At 33.7% G+C, this 23,800-nt stretch overlaps 1 protein-coding gene across 1 annotated transcript in view; it reads left to right on the forward strand.

Moving 5' to 3' along the window:
• Positions 1–5,953: 5,953 nt before the first annotated feature.
• r (carbamoyl-phosphate synthetase 2, aspartate transcarbamylase, and dihydroorotase rudimentary) overlaps positions 5,954–23,800 on the forward strand; it is a 31,734-nt gene continuing 13,887 nt past the window's right edge. Inside the window, exons 1-12 of the mRNA XM_076113418.1 lie at positions 5,954–6,059; positions 10,687–10,845; positions 13,145–13,308; positions 13,622–13,772; positions 14,778–14,841; positions 16,887–16,981; positions 18,535–18,718; positions 19,625–19,840; positions 20,321–20,439; positions 20,710–20,985; positions 21,257–21,391; positions 23,597–23,800. Of these exons, the coding sequence (XP_075969533.1) occupies positions 10,696–10,845; positions 13,145–13,308; positions 13,622–13,772; positions 14,778–14,841; positions 16,887–16,981; positions 18,535–18,718; positions 19,625–19,840; positions 20,321–20,439; positions 20,710–20,985; positions 21,257–21,391; positions 23,597–23,800 (1,758 nt within the window). The 5' untranslated portion in view covers positions 5,954–6,059; positions 10,687–10,695. The remainder of the gene's footprint in view (positions 6,060–10,686; positions 10,846–13,144; positions 13,309–13,621; positions 13,773–14,777; positions 14,842–16,886; positions 16,982–18,534; positions 18,719–19,624; positions 19,841–20,320; positions 20,440–20,709; positions 20,986–21,256; positions 21,392–23,596) is intronic.

A 23,800-nucleotide genomic window follows, 5' to 3' on the forward strand; every position in this document is an offset into this window, starting at 1 on the left:
TCTCTAATAAGGGTGTTACTAATATAAACACTATGATGTTTATCTTTGGATAGTATCACTAATAAGAGACGGTAGCCCTTTACAGAATTTATTTAGTACATAAGCCATCATGTAGTCTATTGTAATCTCTCGATAGTCTGTTGATAGTTTCGATAATATTTAAAAGCTTTGATAAAATATTATATTTAAGTGTATTATTTTAAATAGGTACATATACTTTCAGTGTATAGTTTGCTTATTTAGTTTGATAGTAGTATTTCTTCTAATGCTGTAGTGATAAATATAATATATTGGAGCTTTGCTTATTCAATTTGAAAATAGTAGAATATTTCTTCTTATACTGTTGTGATAAATATTATAATATATGGGAACTAATATAATTATCGATTTCATTGGTATTATTATTAAAAATACGGACGTATGTGTCATCCTCTCCACTTTCCCTTGAAGGTTCCGACATTTATGCCATCTTTATCATCATCCGCATCGAGGGTGCGGCACGCGTCGAAAATATTGTATTAATTGCATAAAACTCTCTTCAATTTTCCCGATACGGGCAACCAACGATGTTTAATATGGTACTTTACAATGCAAGCCCTCCGCGATGCCTCAAAAGGTCACAGCGAAAGTAAAAAAAGGATGACATCCTTTTGAAAGCCAATTACTTGATGTCGAAACAATTTTGTAGCCCGATAATTCGAAAACCTTTGATAATAAATGAGGAAAACTTTATTAGAACCCACATCTTTACGATATTTTTTATGTTTAAATAACATAAAAAATCTCGTACACACATTTTGCAATAGTAATTTCGCAATAGGCACCGTAAAACGGGGTGAATACGTTCAAACTTGACTTACAACTGCAATTTAACTTGCTACCTTAACATCTATAGCACTATTTCTACATTTTTAGATTTTGATTACCCAATTAATATCATATTTTGAGTAATTGATCAGAAATCCTATTGGATTCCAGTTTACCCCTGACGGAGATAATATAATAGATTCACTCTATCTTTCCCAATGGAAAAGAAGGAGTAAGTACTATTTTTTTCCAGTGTAAATATGGGCACCTAACTTAACTACCCAATTTAAAAAATAAAATCCTGAGTAAGGTTAGTATTTAACTATCACTTGTGCATGTTAATAAAGTCTCGATCACTTTTTGTGGTCTCAAATAACTGAGGTTATTTGAATGGATGTGTTATTCCGGTCAAGTCTAGAGACTGACGAATGACCGGGCTGGCGTCTTGAAACACGGATCAAAAACTTTCATTACCACCGATCATTACTCAGCAACACTGCAGCACTTTCATTACTATTAACGATGAAAAAACCTTTTCCAATGATCCTAAGAAAGTCAGACTGCTTCTTGTAGATTTTTTTCAAATATTTAATCAGTAGATTATGTATATAAAAAGTATTGACTCTTAATGCCACTCACACATACGTACTCGTATCACATGGTCCGAATTTTTTGTTTTTCTTTTTTTTAGTCGAATTCAAAATGGGCACCATGATTTCTGTTTTTTTTTATTTCTAGTCATTGACATGGTTTGCACGTCATTGGCGGTAATTTAATGAAAACGCCATTACTGTTAATTTTAGTATTAAATTGAACCCTATTATTTTTTTGACCTGCTTGCCATTAACTAAAAAACTGTTGTAAAAACTTTGATTTTTCTTAAGCAACATCTTCACACCCTGCAGAAATACGTTTTGTTGTCTATTGATTTAACAGGTAGGTACCTGCAGAAAATAAATTGAAAATAACTTTATCAAAACCTGCAATGTTTTTGGCTTTTTTCTGTACACATTTCAGTTCTGAAAAGAGTCTGAATTTAGCTCATTACACACATCCTAAGCTGGTTTTAAACAAAAGGAGCATGTGCATCAGAACCGTTACCCACCCCCTTTTAGCAATAAAAAATTGATTGACATGTATAATTAATAGCTTACATTGCTGAATCATTTCTAATACCATTTCTCATTTTGGATTTTGAATCGTGAAGACATTACAATTTTTACTTTCTACTTTTTCATACCACGTTTTTACAGTCCCTCATAATATGAAAGTAATACAATTAGATTTTGTTTTTTTTTCTATTTTACTAGCTGACGCGGCAAACGTTGTTTTGCCATATAAATTTAAAAAAAAAGAAGATTCACTTATAGGTGTGAAAAATAGATGTTGGCCGATTCTCAGGCCTACTCAATATGCTCACCAAATTTCATGAGAATCGGTCAAGCCGTTTCGGAGGAGTATGGCAACGAAAACTGTGACGCGAGAATTTTATATATTAGATGGACTCATTACTGGTGTAAAACTATTAGAAGTACTATTGCAACATACTGTACAGTGTTGACCAATTAACGCCTCGGATTTTATTATATTGCAGCGTTTAAGCACATCGTTCGCACCACATTTGTATCGCAAACAAGCATACGATTACAGCGAGCTGGGCCTTGTTCTCCATATACAAATAAATAACCCCCTATCTCTAAAATAATTTAACATTTTGTTTAATTTTATTAACTTAAATAAGTAATTCACGCTCTGATTTCCATGTTAATAAATATGCAAAAATATCTTATGTTTAACCTAAAAGTGCTTACAGTCACAAGATTTATTACGGATGATTTTATTTTATTTTAACCAGTGAAACTGTGTTTACTCGGAGTCACCTAGCCATGAATGAAAAAGCATTTTAAATATGTATTATTCTGTATAATGTGATTGTCTGACATTGAATTTAAATATATTTTTTAATCCTTAAACTCTAATTACTTAATACATACAATTATAACTATTTTAAGGTTCTTTTTGGAAGTACGCACACAGCGATTGTACATTAAAGTAAAGTAAGTAAGGTAATATTATATTACATTCTTGCATTTTTATGTAGTTAGAGACATTCTTCTTAAGTTTTGAATTATTACTACTAGATTGCTGAGGCTATATAACTATAAAGTTATCCTATTATTTGATCATTTTAACCCTCACTAGGGCTTCTAGATAAACCAGAGAAAAATCAGGATACTACCCACTGCAAAACTAGGGTCAATGATTTCTGTGAAACGTCCGAATGTTTAGGAAATTAAACATATTAAGTTAAAACTCACATGACTCATATCAGTGCCACTTTCGCTAAACAAAATTCAGTTTCAGCATTATTTACTTAAAATACGTATAAATTACTTTAAAGCGAATGAAAGTTTTTTTTCCTTCGTCTAGTCATGGTTATGTTTTTTGCAAACAGAATATGGTTATAACCTACATGGTCTTGGTTTTTAAAAATGTGTGGTTAAATGCTGGCAACTTATACTGGTAACGCTATTAAAAATGAAAAATTGAAGGAGTTCAATAAAAAGTTGATCGTCTCTTTTTTTTTTGCTTTTTGTTGAATTAACTCAACTCTCACCGACTTTTGACAGTTTTGAAAAAGTATAATTAATTGTATAAGTTTTTGTTAAGATAGAAAACCGCTAGAATAATAATTACAATAATAAGTTAGAGGATACAATGAAGACGGACAAGATAATACCGGAGATGAAATGTCATGATAAAGCAATTATGAGCGATTAGAAATGTTTCAACGTTTTTATGTCTGTACTGTGAGTGCGCAACACATACAATTAAGGTAGGGCAGCTTATTGACTTCTGACCTTTAATTAATTTTAATAGTAAAATCAAAACTTTACTTAGCTTATTTAATCCCTTAATGTCCGTTTTTTCCAAAATATCTACCACTTTATTTGGTAGATGAGAATGAAGCAAAGGAAATTTGTAAGAATCGTACCAAGTGGCGATTTCTGGTCTCTGCCTCATCTTAAGAAAGGAAGGCGGGATTTAATGTATAAAAACTTTTATGTTTCACTTAAATATTCTCATTATATTAGTAGTAATGAAAATAATTGATACATTTTTTATTTCCCGTTTTTTATCCATCTCAATAATCCAATTCCTTGGTCACAATGCTTTTCCTTATCAATGTGTTTTAGGTATTTATATATTAATTAACGGTTTCGGAGAGTAACAGTTATTATTGTGTGATATTATTAATATAAAATTCCTATTAAACCCATTACTAGTATCGCCACGCACTGAACCGCACGGCAGGTCGTAACCTACATAATTTCGTGTTATATTGTAATAACCTTTTATGGAAGTTAGATCTAGGCTTCCGAAGGTTGACCTGAAAATATAATTGAGCCTTATTAAATTTAAAACACACGCAATATAGGTACATATTGTACACAATTAAAAAATGTTTGTGTAACTACAAAGGCCTGAACCTTTCCTCTTTAGGAGGTGAGATGCTTGCCGAGCGGTATATAATTAATTGATTTTATAAGCGAATTAGATTTAATAGAGTATTTTATTTGTTTAATATGCAAACAAAACTACGAAAAGTGCTTGGTATCCTTTTCCCTAATGCACTATCGATAGCCTAGAAGGAGAAAATGTATCAGCGCTTCTAGCGCAGAATTTTATAATAATCCATAGCGTTCAATGATACTGAAAGTAGAAAATTGCGCTAGAGATCATTATAGGATTATAAAATTAATATCTACTTCTTTCTAATACACCTAGTTTAGGTTCAGATTATAATGGTAATAACGCTTTTTTCATTAAAAAACTAACTAGTCCATTTAAGTAGGTACAGATAATTTGTATTATGAACAGTCTAAGATTGTTTCTATCAACTATAAAGTCCAGTTAATGCAGTGCAGCAACACTTTTACTCTAATAAATCACCTACATATACTACAAGCACGTTTCACTATCTTCATAAATCTTATGCAGACGTTTGACACTGCGTGGGAATATAACCAATACTGAATTTAATATACTTACATATAAAATCCTAATAGGTTTATCGGTTGGCAAATATCAAAGAAAATTTTGAGCGCCAATGACTTTTATTTATCTTTTTGAAAGATTGTTTCTGTATATGCATTTGCGCTAAAATAGTTCCGTAATTGATAAATGAGGAAAAGTTAGCTATCTTTCAGTCGCTGGCCCAGTGTGGTTTATTGGTGTTGACTAAATCTCTCCAAGAGTTGACATTACTGTTCTTTCAAATAACTCCTTGGCATTCAACATTTCCTCCGATATTTTCCTGTACTGTTAAAGCAAGTGATAATAATTTTCATATTTCTTAGAATTGACAACGATGTCTTGTCGATCTGAACTATCGGCCGTTTCGTAAGATTTGAACAAATTAGGGTTCAATAATCGTTTGCCAGAGTTTAATCTTTCGTTATTTCCTCAGCTTATTAAAGTCAATGGCATGTGACTTATTGATAGAAACTTGACACAGTTCAGGCATCATGACCTCTAATTTTCTCTACAAAGCAATTTGCGAGAGATAAATCTGTAATTCTCCATGTTATCGTATTAATAAGTTATCATTGTGTGACGTTACTTTGCGTTAATGAAATTGAAAACACACTATCACTTCATGCTAGTTACCTAATATCAACAAAATATAACAAACGTTTATTTAAAAAAAAGCGTTTTACTTTCCTTATTTTCTTAAGACAAGCTTCGGAGACTGTATAATTCAATAAATACGTGAACAGTTAGTCTTCAGGAGCCCACCTTAAAGGCTTTGGTCCATGACGGATGATGGAATCGAAATTCTTTATAATAAATGTTACTTTATGGTTCTTGAATTGCAGATTAATTGGTTTTCGTTTCCTGACTTAACTGAGCTGATAATCCATCTTGATTTTAGCCTTACTAATGTGCTCCCAATGTACGTAACTGATTCTTCCTACTGCTATTATTCAAACACAATAATGTTACTTCGATACTTATACGTTAGGTGTTATTACCCGAAACTAAAAATAAGCTATTATTACGAAATGTTATTGTACCTATAGTAAGAATTAATGATAACAGATACGTTAAATCGGCATTCCATATGTGCCTGTTCGGTCACAGGTTCAAAATCAGTGAGTACCGCAGGGAGTGTCGTTGCGAGCGGTCGTGCAGTGGCTAGCCGTCGACTCGCCTGCGTCCACCACATAAATAAAACTCGCCATCTAAAGGTATTTACGCGCTCTAATAACCTACCTACTAACCGAGGCATAAGCCAGCGATTGTAAAGTTGTTTCTCGGGGTCAAGACAGTTCACTGCCGGTTGTGTGTTTAGCCGACGAGGGTCATTGCCGTCCCACCAGTACCAACTGTACCAAGTGAACACGAGTGTCTGTTCTGCATGCCGTCGACGTCTGATGGCATCATCCGTTAAGACACGAATGACTGTCGGTATGATAGATTGATTGACATTCTAGTATACACGCATTGGTTCCCACACATTCTCGCAGTAAGTTCTGCAAAAGTTACTTACTAGCTTCAACTAACTTTGTAAAGTGTACTCGCTCCTTTTTTATATGGGTTTCGGGCAAAAAATTGCTAAATATAAATGGACAAAGTGATGAGACCTTTTTCTAAACAAGCACGTATTATTTTACCAACTTTGTTGTATCTGCTATAAGATTGATCTTGAGTGCCCTATATTTGCGACAAGTAAGGTTAAGTATACTTATACTTATTCCCGCCCAATGTGAATGTCAAAGATCATTTTTTAATCTCAGAACTGGTACTTTTGTTTGTTGTTTTGCATTGTGTTGTCTCTGCCCATTGTAATAAAAATACCCAGTTTCTCTTTAACGTAGGTCTTGTTTTATTTTGCTTTCTGGTAGTCATCTTTGCGATACACTGGAGGTCGAATCATTTAAGTTCGTGCAATATGTAATTTTAAACACAATGTTGACATCAAACTTGAGTTGTGTGATAATTACGCAAAATTTTTGTAAGACATGACGTTAAGACATCTAAGTAATATTGAAATCGACAAACATCACAACAGATTATAATTTACTCCATGCATATTGCTAGTCTTTCCTTTTACAAACTATCATCTCGTGTTATGCATTCACAATGACATTGCCCTTGCGCCAACAAAATATTGGATTACCTACCTTCTTTGCCTTTATTTTTAACAATCATTTAGAACCCTGTTATGATTGTTATCGTTCTTAATTGCTCAAAATCATTTTTGTATCAAATAAAGATGACCATTTTAATTTGTTGTTGAACTGATCGTTAATTTATTTAAACGTTTTTCTCAGATAATTTGAAGGTTGATAAAAAAACAACTCGGTCGGTCAATACTCGATTAGGTACGATACGATTTGTTTATAGACAAAACATTCTCTCCAGTAAAATACAAAAGAACAGTGATGTAAGAGCTTGTGTCGAGTATTTTTGTTCGTATATTTTATCACGATTTTGACGCCCACTGCCTAGAATATGGCTTCATTAAGTTTACAATGGACTAACAACCGGTTTTAAGAAACATAAATAGCCTAGACGACGATCAAATCTAGTCTATGAAAAGTTTGCGGACAGCTTCTTTATTTTTTCTAATGCATACCAGCATTAAGGATAAATAATAAGTAGGTTTACTTTTTACGACAAAAAATAGCTGTTAGGTATATATATTATTATTGGCTGACAATTTAGTAAAGAGCTTTAGCATGCAATGTTTATCGACATTATAATCAATAAGATGGGTTTTTTCAAAATAAAGTAGATATATTATATCGAACAGGCTGCCGTCAGCTGCGTAATGGTCACAGATGTTTTAAATTCAGAATTTTGTATACCTCCGCCACCCATGAATCTTGCTTACAAGGTTCACTACCTACTAATTGGACTATGGTTATGATAACTTTTCATTAATGACTACAGGACATAATAAAATATAGTCCTTCGGTAACAGGTGACATGCCAAATACGCGTACATTCCTAAATTTATCGTCAAATAGCTCGGACTGATAACACAAGGATAACTGTAAAACATTGTTCTTAATAGCAACGAGTGATAAAGTTAAGTGGTTTCCTTCTATACCTATGTACTGCTGTATAAAAACTTACAACAAAAACATTTTTAAGCAGACTTCCTTTACTGTAGCCGCTGAACTGTCATTTTGTAAGTAATATTTGTGCATATTTCTTTGGTATAGAAGGTACCAAAATTCTGTTTCGCATATATTTTCTTATCTATTCAAATCTATACTTAATATTATAAAGCTGAAGAGTTTGTTTGTTTGTTTGATTGTTTGTTTGTTTGTTTGAACGCGCTAATCTCGGGAACTACTGGTCCGATTTGAAAAATTCTTTCAGTGTTAGATAGTCCATTTATCGAGGAAGGTTATAGGATATATATCATCACGCAGTAGGAGCAGAGTACCAGTAAAAAATGTTCCAAAAACGGGGAAAAATTTCACCCATTCTCTCTTATGTGACGCAAGCGAAGTTGCGCGGGTCAGCTAGTGAATAATAAATACGTATATATTTTTCAATAGAATAACAATATTTAAATTTTTGGATAGAATAGAAAATACTTACATTTATTCTAGTAACTCATAATGTTAGTACAACCTATTTTTTTTAAACTCAATACTTTTATCTCAAAATTCTATTAGCTAGCTTTTTACAACCATTGATGTGTTGAACGAGTGATTCCAGTACGTTCACAGTCACCGCTCAGTTTATACCAAGAATCTATTGAAACCTTACTTTACCCTCGGTAACTAATACTCTAAACTAAAGTTACCTTTCGCTATAATGTTAAGTCAACTTAATCACATTTTAAACCGGAGTTTTAATGCGCATTCAATTCATCTTAAGTAGTTCTACTATTACTACAAATCCAAAAGTAGCTCCGTCTGTTTTTTTGTCTGTGTATTCTTTCATATCTAAACCACTCGATCGAATCGATTTGAATGAAATTGTATGCAAAATATGTTTAAGAACCGAAAAAGGGAAAAATATATCGGAAGACTCACGGGGATGGAAACTACACAGTTAATAAGCTTATACATTTGTAGTCCACGTGGATGGAGTCGCGGGCAAAAGTTAGTCAAATATAATTGTAGATTTAAACTGCACATCTTCGTTTGATCAAGTGTTATATTATGTATCTCAATAGGTATGCGGTTCAATTCTCTAGGTATGAGAAAGTAACTTTCTCATAAGCGAATTGATAGCGGGTTAACCAACTTAACCAAACTTTTTTGTTATTGATTTTAACGGATGTGAGTGGAAAATTACAATTTAATGTTCCTCTTACTGGTGATTATCTGACTAGAAGTAAGCCATGTGACTGTGTACTTCTGGGTTTTTTGTTACACGTATCTGCCTTATGGTCTTTTACTTAAGAAATGGCGTAACACATTTACATTGGTACTTGGGTCTACTACTAGGTACTACTACATTAGGGTCGGTTTTAGTGAAAAACTAGTGCACTTACGGGTTTTGTTCTGAAGACATGTACATATATGCATTCGAAACTAGGGGTTTAAAATCAGGAGTTAAGGACGGATAATTATGTCATTTAATTAGGATTTACAAAATAGACCAATAATCAGATTTAGACATAATAAGTCATAATATTTGTTCTGTGGCTATCAATACCTCAGCATTTTATTATTTGTAGAATGTTTCACGGTGTGCCAAAATCGGTAAAAAGCAGCAAAAAGGTTTTTTTTAATTTACAGTTAATCTATTAATGGTGCGTGTGCCACTCCCGTATTTTTCTAACCAATTTCAAAAAGGAGGTTCTTTTATGTTTAATTTCTTTTTACGTCTATTAATTAAGTATACAGCTAACTTTATCCGAAACTCATAATAATATATCATCCATGTTCTCCCAAGCGTATTGAAAATGATTAAGTAAACGAATTAGAACCAGACGTGATTTTTTGTTAATTTAAATTAGCTGTTTTTATTGAAACTGTAGAGCGGAACTATGAATAAGTAATTATAGAAATACTGATGTATCACGAGTAATGAGTACTAGTACGTGTAGTATTAAATATTGTGGCACCAGACAGTTATGCAGTTACCTTTCATTGAAAAAGTAGGTACCTTTTTGTACTGTTAGATACATTTACCAAGTAGGTATGCAGAAAGAGGTTTTATTTGACAGCAATGAAGGTATATCGTACTTTTTACTTATTTACATAAGTAGGGGAGAAATAAGTGACTGGCTGGAAACACATATAAAATAGCTGATATTCCCAAAAAAATTGTTGTTTGTTTGTGGTGCGGCACCGTATCTTGCCATTTGCATTTATGATTTCTAATACAGTTAAAAATAAAATAAGTAATTAGAGTTGTTACTGTTTTTTATTGTTATTTTAACATTTAAATATTCCGTTAGTATTCGGCCGCCAGACAATACATTGTTACAATTAAAATGTAAATGAAAATTAAAAGCAACATATTACTTTTTATTGAAATACTCGTTAAATTATTACAGATAAGTGGGCAACTTACAACAAAATATTCAACTAGTTTTGTGATCTTTCACGCAACTGCAGTTTGTAATTGGTTTTCTTTTAAAAAAAATCCATTAAAACAACAAAAAAAAGAAAAATTGCATTCTATATTCAAGTATGGAAATTCCATTGCACAATCCGATTAAATAAATTTGAAAATAGAAAATTAGGTTAATGTTTTGATAAATAATTATTTACTAATTGTAGAATAATTGAGTAAGGATGACGCCATTTAAACAAGTAAATGTATTTAAAACTTGTTGACATTCTTCTACTTATTAATGCGCTTAAAATATTCGAGTAATTTTGTTACGGTTGTTTTCAGGAGAAAGAAATGAAGTTACAATGGAGACTGTTTGTGGTGGTGTCACTGTGGGGCGTCGTGAACCCAGCGTTGAACGCTGAAGCGACGCAAGTGTTCGATCCTATGGTGGTGCAGGTGCCGCATAAGAGGAACGAGAGACTGTCTGAACCAGCGAATAAGGTAAACATATTATTTAGCGATGTTTTTTTTTGTAAAATCGACCTGTAGCGCGATTCCGTTCAGTCGGTGCTGTCGAGTATCGAAAGTTTGACATTTAGAATGTACTGCCAAAATAGTTTCTGCGGCGCCCGTCAGAGGTGCTGATCAGATTTTTATACAGAATTTCTAGACGAGAGCTGATTGTTGGTAGACGCAGTAGTAGAGAAGTCTTTTGTGGAGAGTAGTCTTTTGTAATTCCAGAGCACAATAATGGGTCTAAAGAATATTCCAAGATAAATTAGTGAAATAAAAGCTCCCGTTGTTTATAAGTCCAGTTCAAGGATATAGAATATAACGTGTGTTAGATGCTGTTCAAAAAACTAAAGTGTTCTTTAACAACTTGAACATTACACAGAAAAAACTAAAACAGAATAATACTTAGGTATGTAAATGTCTAAAATAAGTTCGTATCTATCGTTCTCGCTCAGTTTGTGAAAAAATATAAAAGGTTAAAGAATTATGCAGCGTTCTAATTATAGACATTTAAATTGGTCCCAATTGGATAAATTATGTAGGTCATAGGTCGGGCCGTAACGTAGGACAGGCGATTTGCACTCGGTGAGCCACACGATGCTGAATATTTCATATCGATCGATAATGTCAATTGATTCTTTCGTCAAGACTTATTTTTGCAAGAACACTACGCGAATGACCTAGATACAGGTGAAGACTATGTTCTAGACTGACAATAAATTATTTCTTGCTTCTCACTGCGCCGTCAAAACATTTTCTGTAGTAAAACAGTAACCCCTAATATTTGCTAAAGAATTTTCCTAATGGGTTACCGAAAATAAGATATTAGGTCTTTCCATCCAAGCAAACAAACTTTACAAAAAAGTAAAAAAAGCATTTCTCTTATTTGAGTTTATAACATGAAGTGTTGATAATTTAAAATAGCTAATCCATGTCTTCAGAATTTTATGCAAATAAAAAGTAACGTCTTTCTATTGCATGGTGCAACTGTAACATTGTCACAAGAAAATCGACGCCATGTAAATTCTGCTTATATGCCTATATATAATTGCCATTTAGATTATGTTTATTGTAATTTGATCCACTCTGTTTATCTTCCATACATTCCAATAATACATATATGATTTGAAACAGAACTAAAACGTTTGTGATGCAATCATGCACACCATATGGCGATCGTTTAATAGCAATTGCAATAGACTCATTATTGTAAATTAATATTACTCTTACCCAAATTGAACATTCAACGTGAATTTATGCTAATTAGTTGTTTATTTATACTTAATTAGATACTTAAATTTGGCTTTTGTGGTGTACCTATACTATATCTAATTTAAGTATCTTTTAAAAGGAAAATTGCTGATAGATAGGTATTATACGTGAATAATGAGGCTACCAAATATATCTATAATACAATATACCTAATCAGAAAATTTATTTTTATCCTCTACTCAATTAACTTTTGGCCGTAATTGGTCGGAGAAATCATCATCACTCAATTAAATAACTGCAAACCATCGAACTCTGAAATCTTATTTTTAACGACAAACTTATCCTTCCATATGACATCAGATCTTTGTTTTTTTACATTCATTTTTGAAAACCAAAATCATTGCCATTATGATTAATAAAATTTATAAGACCACCATTGGTTTTCGTGTAGCGTTCAATCGATTGAGCTGCAATGATTGGTTGATAATTTGATCGAGTGATAAAAACTACATCTATTAGACCTCACAAAAATGTTTTTAATAATGTCCTGCCAAAGGATATCTTTAACACTATGCAACCAGAGTGAAAATAAACACTGAAAATATTGTTCATAATCGTTTCTAGTAATCTCAAGTGACTAATGTCTCGCTTTTGACCTGGGATTCACGCGAGCCAATAAACATGCATTACGAACCTATGAGTCAACTTCTTCCTCGGATTTTTTATTCTTATTTACGTGTATTTTGTAAGAATAAATTCACTTGTCTGTGTTATTGAGCAGCAGTTTAAAGAGTTCTACTGATCGTTTCGAACGTAATACTGTATCAATATGTCGGAAACTATTTCTCCGGTATAGCTATTTTATTTTGAAGTTTGTATACATTTAGGGCCATTCATAATTTCTTCTTCCAGGCATGGTTATGAATAAGTGTCGGGTTACTTATCTATAAGATAAAGTAATAGCAAATGCTTGAAAATCGCTGTCAAAAATTCACCCGATAAGCTAATCAAAACAAATTCAGAAGTTGTAAGACTATTCTTTTATTTTGTGCTTAATACAATGTTGTGTTTAAAGGTTGGTGCGTCTCATAACATCAGTATAGTGGGTGATCAGTTCATGTTGGATGGAGTGCCACTGCGCATCGTGGCTGGCTCCTTGCATTACTTCCGCCTGCCTGCTGCCTACTGGAGAGATCGACTGCGGAAACTGAAGGCTGCTGGGTTAAATTCAGTCACCACGTAAGTATTATATACACTTTAGTTTGGCTTAAAGAATAATTTGGCACTTCTTGCTAGTAAAAAATCATTTAAATTAAAGAAGACACTTTATTGTATCTATACTATTTGTGTTTGGAAAAGAGTGAGAGCTATACCAAGTTAACTTTTGCTGGCATTCGTTCTGTTACGGTCACATTGCCCTATTAACCACGCTTTCGTTAATCAATTGGGTTCCTACCATTGTCGATTTATTAGGCCTAGTCGACCTTAACTTAAGAAAGTACTCCGAAAAACATTTTTTTTTATTTTCGTAATGATATTATTGTTTTTGAAGGTATGTTGAGTGGAGTTACCATGAGCCTGAGGAGCGGCAGTACAAATTTGATGGGGATCGTGATATTGCTAAGTTTATACAAATTGCAGCAGAAGAAGGTCTTCACGTCTTACTGCGTGTTGGACCATACATCTGCGCTGAGCGAGACTTGGTTTGTACTTAAATTCTTACTAGCCGTAGCTTGCAATTTCACTTAGATTAATGGTGCTATACTCCTATTGACCGAAAAGTAATGCTTATGTCTAATATAAAAGTCGTGGAATTAACAATTTTAAAATTTTCAGGTAAACGTCAAATTACCAAATAGATATCATAACCTTTGATATTCAATCGCGCTTTAAAAACCTGTCACATTATAATATTAACTGAGGAGAATTGTAAACCGCGTTAATATATCTGTATTTTTTAAACTTGCGTGTACTAAAAACTTTTTTCGTAACACAAAATTCTAAAAAATGTTTTCATAATAATCATTTTGGAACTCCGTCAGTCTGCATCTGCAAATGATTTCGAATATGCTATCAAGTAGCAGCAATATCACCAATATACTACAAATATACGACGAGAATTTCCTAACAGGAAAACCCAGTAACATGGCCGACCGGTAATCGCAATAATTAGTCTGACTGCAAACTTCACGCGTGAAACACTACCATTTAAGCCATTGAAACTGTTCTATTAGTGCCGTTTATATTTCATAGCGGATGTTCATGGAACTAGCAGAAAGTACCCTCTTTGCCTCTAACTGGCTTCCTACTTTCCACATAATAGGAAAGAGAGAGAGAAGAGCCAGTACAAGTAGAAGTCATTAGTGTTTGTAAAAAGTAATGTTATTTATACATAAAAGTAATTTTTATTACGAGGTAAATAATAGGATTAAAAAAAATCAAGTGCCCTTCAAAAATAATACTCTTGCCTACATTACAATCATGCTCGTCAATGGGTCTAATCGAAATACGAGAAGAGTTTAGTCCACTTCGTTGGCAAAAATACTGGTGAAAAATATGTGTTCCTTTAAAAACATTTAAGGAATCAGGCTAGCAAGCTTGCCTTGCAATCTTTACTATACCAGTAAAGCAAGATATATTATATTATATTATTATACTAACCGATTTCTATTTTAGTAATGATTATAATTACTTCTGTCTTTTCCCAGGGTGGTTTGCCATACTGGCTCCTAGGCAAATACCCCAACATCAAACTACGCACAACTGACAAAAGTAAGTTTTATGAAATATCGTATATCACAAAATCTGAAGCTCAATTCTCTACTACTATCGACTACCGACAACCGACTTGTCATCGAGATATTTTGTATGAAAATCTGATCAGCGCCTTTGACGGGCGTCGTATCAAATATTTCGGCAGTACATTCTAAATGTCAAACTTTCGATACTCGATAGTACCGACTGTACAGAATCGCGCTACTGATGCCGATTTGGACTAGCTAAACTAGTCCCAAAAATTAAGGGATATAAAAAAAGAATCCAAATTTTTGGGTGATTTTCAACAAGCTGTAACTCCGAGGAAAATGGTCGTACAGAAAAAATAAAAAAAGCAAATTGTAGCTCCAAGTGTCTAGTTTTTAGATATGACCATGAAAATTTTTTGTCATGGCCAGGTCTGGAGAAATCCTACGAAAACTACCAAAAAAAATTTTTTCCAAATTTTTTCCCTCCTAAAAAAAGGTCCACGGGCTTCAAAAATTTTTTTTTGATTCTTTCGTTCTAAAGTTCTTTTAGAAAATTTAATCCTCTTTAATTTGCCGTATTCAAAAAGCCTGTACGACGATTTGGCACGGAGTTATCGTCAATCAAAGCAAAAAAGTTATTTTTGACTTTGATATTCAATAACTCCGGAAATAATGATTGTACAGGAAATCAAAGGAGAGTTTTGAAAACTGCACAATATTCCCTATAAGAAAATGTAAACATCTTTGAAGAAAAAAATTTTTTTTGAATTGAAACCTCGGACTGAAAAAAAGACAAAAATTCGCAAAATTAAGGATATTTGGATACCTTGGTATTACTTTGGATAAAATGGATGAACGAAGGATATCGTCGGTAATTTTTCAACCTCAAAGTGTCCCCCAAAATCCCTCAAAAATTCAAAGCGCTGCGATTTTTTTTTCATTGTGCCCCGAAGCTTCAAATTCTTTGTTGTTGCAAAAATCACCATTGTGAGCAATTTTGTGATTTTTATTCATTTTTCTAATAAAAAAATTTTTTTCTCCCTAAAATCTTTATTTTTTCGATTAAAAAGCAAATCGCGTGCCTATGCTCACTCCACGACATCGTCGAGCCCGATTGGCTTATGCGCATGACCATCACGATTGGGGACGTAGACAGTGGACCAGTGTCTTATGGACTGACGAATCTCGATTTTGACTTCATGGCAGCGATAGACGATCTTTCGTTTTGCGATTTGCTTTTTAATCGAAAAAATAAAGATTTTAGAGAGAAAAAAAAATTGTTATTAAAAAAATGAATAAAAACCACAAAATTGCTCACAATGGTGATTTTTGCAATAACAAAGAATTTGAAGCTTCGGGGCACAATGAAAAAAAAATCGCAGCGCTTTGAATTTTTGAAGGATTTTAGGGGACACTTTGAGGTTGAAAAATTACCGACGATATCCTTCGTTCATCCATTTTATCCAAAGTTATACCAAGTTATCCAAATATCCTTAATTTCACGAATTTTTGTCTTTTTTTCAGTCCGAGGTTTCATAACAAAAAAAATTTTTTTCTTCAAAGATGTTTACATTTTCTTATAGGGAATATTGTGCAGTTTTCAAAACCCTCCTTTGATTTCCTGTACAATCATTATTTCCGGAGTTATTGAATATCAAAGTCAAAAATAACTTTTTTGCTTTGATTGACGATAACTCCGTGGCAAATCGTCGTACAGGCTTTTTGAATACGGCAAATTAAAGAGGATTAAATTTTCTAAAAGAACTTTAGAACGAAAGAATCAAAAAAAATTTTTTGAAGCCCGTGGACCTTTTTTTAGGAGGGAAAAAATTTGGAAAAAAATTTTTTTGGTAGTTTTCGTAGGATTTCTCCAGACCTGGCCATGACAAAAAATTTTCATGGTCATATCTAAAAACTAGACACTTGGAGCTACAATTTGCTTTTTTTATTTTTTCTATACGACCATTTTCCTCGGAGTTACAGCTTGTTGAAAATCACCCAAAAATTTGGATTCTTTTTTTATATCCCTTAATTTTTGGGACTAGTGTATAAATACTTTTTTGTAAATTTCAGATTACCAAAACGAGGCTAAGATTTGGATAGACAAGCTGTTTACCGAAGTATCGTCGTTATTATACGGCAACGGTGGACCCATCATTCTTGTACAGGTAATTAAATATTTAGATATACTTAAGTAAATATTTTACTGACGGAGTTTAGATATTTCTTAAATTATTTTTTTTATAGTGCTCCCTGATGTTTACTGTTTCTATGAGCATTACTTATTAAGAACTTTTATATAATTTATATTTTAACGCAGTGTTTTCAATATAAAATTGTATAAAAGTGCCTAAATAACATGCTTACAGAAACGTCTAATTAAACTTTAATCTAATAACTTAAGATATACTTTATCATAAATTCTATTCTAACATCTATTAGAGATTATTAATAAAACAAATATACTCAAGCACAGTAAGTTTATAGTGAGCCATCACAGCACGCTGCGGTCTGATCTAGGTTAGATAAACGATCAACAGACTAAACGTTCCCATTAAGAAAGCTTTGTATCTTTTGACCTACGCCTTAAAGCCTTTCGATGTTAGACACGTATGTCAAAAAGGTGAAAAGGTTTAATGTATAGATAATCTCGAAGAATTTATTAACACGATTAGTGAGTGGACAAGAATATAAGTATTGGGACACAATAAAGTGTGGTCATCTGACACTGCCACGATGTAAAGTCATGGGTCAAATTCCCAAACTGTCATATTTTAATTGATGTATACACAGTGGTCTCTGGTCTAGATGTACTTTCTGATCATTGTTTGTTTATTTGTACAAGTCCGTCCAACATAAGGCTTGCTACGCACCTATTTGACTCTGCTTGTATCGGCCTAGCCGAGTGGTAAAACCGAATACGCGTAGACTACTGTAGACGAACCCGATTAGCACAAGCCGAACAAGTGAGTGAAGTCGGTATTGTTGTTCGATAAAATAATATTGCCGAACCGAATATATGTATTTAGGAAGCTTAAAATACTATTCTTTATGCGGAAAATGTTTTAAAAGCTTCGAATTGTAGTTCAAAAATAATATTCATCCTTATTATTACTAGCGTAGTACCTAATCACGCATTCTTTGCGATTTACACTTAAGTTAGTTCATTGATTCTATTCGGTTATCTATGTTTTTTATCGATTGATCCAAAGAATGCTATTGTTTTTTATCGAGATCAATGTACTCATCTAAATATTACAGCGGCCATTACCTCTATAAACAGATGTGGCTTCATCGAGTCGTTATTAAAATTTGTTGATTCGAAAAGGCTTGATTTTATCTCATAGTGAGTTAAATTGAACTATGTAAAGCTTTTTATTCTTCGTTAATAATTTTTTTTGATTGTTTAATTACTCTGTACCAATGACTTTGCCAAATTGATGCTAGATTCGATAACATTTAAGTGATTAACCGCTACCATTGCACGGGAAGGTTGTGGATTCGATTCCCACACGGAAAAACAATTAGTGCGAACCGTTAATAAATGTTTCGGGCCTGGTTGCACTTTGTGTCCGTTGTTTGTATGTTTGTTAAACTCCCCGCGACACAAACGATTCAAAGTGCCTCCCGCACTTATAATGGCTCTTAAAAATAACATGTTTTGAGTTATCATAGTGAGCTTAAGAAAATAATAAAACAATGCAATTTATCATTATCACAGGTAGAAAATGAATACGGCAGTTATGCCTCGGACATGGACTACAAGATACAAGTGCGGGACATGTTGCACGAACATGTCGGCGACAAGGCCATCTTGTTCACCACCGACGGCACCGCGTCGTCCATGATACAAGGAGGAGCTGTTCCCAACACTCTCACTACTATTGACTTTGCTGCTGGAACTAGTGAGTACAATTAATAACTATAAATTAAAAAAAAATTAATACCTTTTATAGATTGGCTAGTTAGGTTAAGCCGTTCTAATATTCCCACTACCAGCTTTCTCATCGTACGAAGCTATTTGAGACCCCATCGGAGTAAATTTCCTCTCCTCCTTTCACTTTCACCCCCTACAACTTTTTAACGGCTCAACCGATTTTCATCAAACATGTCTAAGATCTAACTAACTAATAAACTAACTAAAATCTAACTAACTAAATTGAAATCACTCCATCCGTTCGAGACTTATGGTGCCACAGACAGACCGACACACACACATACACGTCAAACTTATACCACCTCTCTTTTTGCCGGGGGATTAATAATCTAGTTAAGATAAAATAAGGGCTGTTTAAAGTAGAAGGCTTCTCGGGCGTTTCTAGTTCGTAGTTCTTTAAGCAGCTTGTCTGCGTTCTTTGTTGTTGAGCTCGAAGGCAATCTTTGCTTTATATTATACTAGCTTTTACCCGCGACTTTGTCCGCCACCTGAATATTCCCATGGGAATGCGTCATTCTCCCGGAGTAAAAAGTAGCCTATGTCCTTTCTCGGGTATCAAAAGATCTCCTTACCAAATTTCATGCAAATTGGTTGAGTAGTCTAGGCGTGATTGAGTAACAAACAGACAAAGTTACTTTCGCATTTATAATATTAGTATGGATTACAATTATTCTACTGCGAAACAACCATGTTGGAACAATCCTTTTCTGGGTTAAGTTTTATTATTTGTTAGTTAGTTTTTAGTATTTTATTGTACAAAAAAACGAGCTGACAGCTGTAGGAATCTACAAATCACTTCTTTACAATTGACCCTTTAGATTTTCTTCTTATGGGTACATGATATACTTACATCTTTTATATTTTTCCTTCGAAGATGTTAGGAACGCGTTCGGGACTCTCCGCCGCTTCATGCCGCAAGGTCCTCTCATGAACTCGGAGTACTACACGGGCTGGCTCACTCACTGGGGCGAGCACTTCGCCACCACCAGCGCTGAGGTCGTCGTCCACACTCTCGGAGAGATCCTCGACTTCGGAGCTAGTGTCAACTTCTATATGTTCTTTGGAGGCTCCAATTTTGAGTATACCGCAGGTACAAATTTTCTTCAAGTATTAGGCTTGCTCCATACGTATTCGGTTCTGCAATAATCGGCTTAGCAAGCGGCAAAGCCGAATAACTCTTGATGAATCGTTCAGTAAAAATGCCGCTCCACATTGCCGCGTCTGAATGTTATAACCGAAGTGTGACGATCGGACTCGATGAAACTACCCGATCGGCACAAGCCAAGCAAGTCCAATAATTGCTTGGATTTGGTTTTGTTCTTCAATAAATCTTGCCGAACCGAATGTGTGTAGCAAGCTTTAGACACCAGAAAAATCTTCTCCAACAACCTTTAATGCTTATCTAGTCGGTACTGAGACAAGATGTAATTATTTTAGTTAGATATTCAGCCACCAATACTTATATTTCCTATTCATTTTTACCAATGAGCAATGTGTTGTAATCCGCATTGCTATGATGTTTTGAATATTCAACAAAGAAGTTATAAATAATGTTACCATATATTTCCAGGAGCAAACTACGGTGGTACCTATCAACCTGACATCACGTCTTACGATTATGATTCTCCACTCAATGAAGCCGGGGATCCTACACCTAAATATTTCCTTATAAGAGACAAACTTAAGCAGGTAATTAACCTTACAAATCTTTAAAAACACTTGTGCATACATATGTCATATACATACATTTTTTTTATAATTGTATAATAAAAGTATTATCATTAGTATGTTTAAAAATTGAAACAGTCCAACAATAGAAAACCAGTTTCAGTCTTTTACATAAAGAAACTGGCAATGTCTGTCGCACAAACCATTGAGCGGGTCACACTGCGTTTTTATTCCAAATTACATGTGTGTGGTAAATAATACATACTAGAAGCGTTCTCTTGTTTCTTGCAGTACAATCTAGTCAACGAAAGTATTGAAGTCCCTGGTCCTAGTCAGAAGGGGTATTACGGTGAAGTGAACTTCACGTTTAAAGTGAGTCTACTGAGTGCTGAAGGCAGAGCCGCGTTGGGCGAGAGTTATGGGAACTTCCCGGGAGCGGTCCTGCCAACCTTCGAGCATTTACGTCAGAGAGGAGGCCTGGTGCTGTATGAGACTAAACTCACTGAAGAATCTGGTTTACTAGAAATAGGAAAACCACGAGACTTGGTTTTCGTATTCGTTGATGGCGTAAGTATCCAATTTTATGAACAAACATAGTTGCACCTGCGCGGAAGTCTAAAGATAGAAAATAATCAGCCCTTCACTAAGAATAAAAATGAAAATGGAATTTTCGGAGGAATAATTTTAAAAGATAAATCTCAAAAAATTAAGACAAAATCAACATCTTCGTCATTTTTATTAAAATAAAATTAAGACAGACAAGAAATTATATTCAAAATCAAAATTTGTTTTTATCTTAAGAAAAGGTAGAAAGTAACTTAATTTCTCTTGTATTCAGGTATACAAAGGTCGTATTAGCAGAATGCGTAAGATCTACAGCCTGCCGATTTCTGCGAGACCTGGAGCAGTATTATCTTTACTAGTTGAGAACCAAGGACGCATCAACTATGGCAGTCACTTACACGACTACAAGGTTAGTTATGGTTTAAGAAAGTTATAGTTTAAGAACATTAATATATCCTATAATTTAGTCTCCAGCGGCTTAACTTTAAGTATTCTCTACGGTTCCGTCTTAAAGGGTAAAAACGGGATCCTATTACAGTAAATCTGGGTATCTCATTCATTTGGGTAATACTGACAATGGAAACTAGTTTCGATTAATTTTTCGTATGAAACCAACACAATTGATAAAAGTTTGCAAAACTAAAATAAACTTTTATCAATTGAGTTAACCAAAGTTACCCAGATTGACTATACAGAAACTGACTGACAGACAAACTGTCTGTCTGTCAACAGGCTGTATGACAAGAACCGTGATAGTTAAACAGTTGATATTTTCACAAATGAGGTTTTGTTGCTAAATCTAAAAAAATAAATATATATTTCATTGCGCTCCCATACAACAAAACTGATGTATTTTCCTATTTCAATTCGGTTCTTTATAACGCGTTGGAAACAGCAATGTTTCCACGAGGTTGATAATTTTGTTTCGAACTAAAGTTTCGGTAGCGGTAGTAATATCTTTTAATTAGATTACTGGCCATTGCCCGCGACCTACTTTGATCAGCTGTTATAGTGGTTAACTGATATTTTATCTTATTATTTTGGTTACATTTGATAACCCGTGTGGTTAACACTATCAGACACTTAATGTCACAAGTTCCTATTTTATTGTTACACACCATGATACATCATTAATAAAATATAGTATCAGTACATTGGTAAAAAACTTATAAAAAATAATATTAGGTTGGGGAAAAAGTCTTTTCGCATTATAGTATGTATGAACTTGTAGTAAAATCTTATCTCTACATAGAACAGCTCGATATTTAGGTGCCTCACGAGCTCACTGAAAGAAACCTAATGAACCGTGTACTCATTTGTGATTCTTGAAGTGACTTGAAGCCAAAGAGATTTTATTACAAGTTCATACATATTTTCCCCGACCTAATAAAAAAAAAATCATACAAGGCACGATTGAGCAAATGTTTTCATGTTTTAAAAATGGTAGTCGTTTGTCAGAAATCATGAAAGTAAAACGTACATAAGTACATACTCATTCTACAAAGTAAAGGTTTAAAGGTTATCCATTGAACTGAACGAATCAATCATTACTTTTAAGGATTTTGATAAAGATACTTACAGTATTATAGATAAGAAGTAAGTCAGACTCAACGAAAACAGACTAGTCACTGTCCGTCATATTAAGATAACGAACAATTTGCAGTTCGATAGATACACGATGTTTGATTAAAATATCATTGAAACAAAAATAGCTACTTCGCTCCCAAAATAGAACAATAGTAATGCCTTCTACTTACAATGAAAAATCCTTTAAATTAAACAAGAATTATTTATATTAAACTTCTTAAAAAAGTACCTTTACATTACCTACATAGATACATAAAATCAAGCCTTTTTTCCATAGGGGTAGGCAGAGACCAGAGATTAATTCTCGCACTTATATGTACAAAAATAGAAACAATAACAAATCAATCTATTCGATGACGGCCAATGTCATGCAGTGTCTATCATGATAAGTAACAACGTAGCCGGAAACTACGTCTCATCGTAAATACTTGTACTATTCGGGGCCCGTACCTTGATGATAACATGATAATCTCTTGTCACCTTGACCATCCAGTATATTGATAGTTGATAGAATATTTTGAATAACATGGATGGTTTTAGATTTGATTTCAATACTTTTAACAGCATCTTTACAAATAAATAAGATATAATACATTTTGAAGGCAAAGGCTTAATAGCAAGTGGCGTTCGTTGGATCTCCAACCACCTCCATGGGAGAAATCTCGATGTTATGTATGTATGTAAAAAGGTGATTGACCCAATAAAACAATATTGACACAAAACCTCGTTGAATTTCAACAAATAAAACTGCCAAATGCAAAAATAATAAGTAAATAATGTTACAAAAGGCAAAACTTTAAATTACCTGTGACCGGAACAGAATAAACAAGGTACGAGTAGAGGTGCATGTACATTATTGTACATGCTGTAACATACCTACTATATGGCATTAGGCTATGACCTTATTACACCGGACTAACAATTATAATGACAGGTGTACTCCAAACACCTCTGCCTCCCCTTTCGTGAATAACAAGCGTGTTGTTATATCTACGAGTAGATAGTCTGACTATTTATACTATTCCAGGGTATCCTGAGTGCAGTAAAACACAACAAGAAAGTCTTAGGTGGCAACTGGACGGTAACTGGTTATCCTATGGAAACTCTCACCATTCCTGAAGCAGAGCAAGTAGCAGCACCGAATGGACCTTCATTATTTGAGGGTAGCTTCAAGATTCCCGAGAATCAAACCCCGTGTGACACGTTTGTTGATACATCCGGATGGGGAAAG

This window comes from Anticarsia gemmatalis, chromosome 4, assembly GCF_050436995.1.
Source record: "Anticarsia gemmatalis isolate Benzon Research Colony breed Stoneville strain chromosome 4, ilAntGemm2 primary, whole genome shotgun sequence".
NCBI classification, from domain to species: domain Eukaryota; kingdom Metazoa; phylum Arthropoda; class Insecta; order Lepidoptera; family Erebidae; genus Anticarsia; species Anticarsia gemmatalis.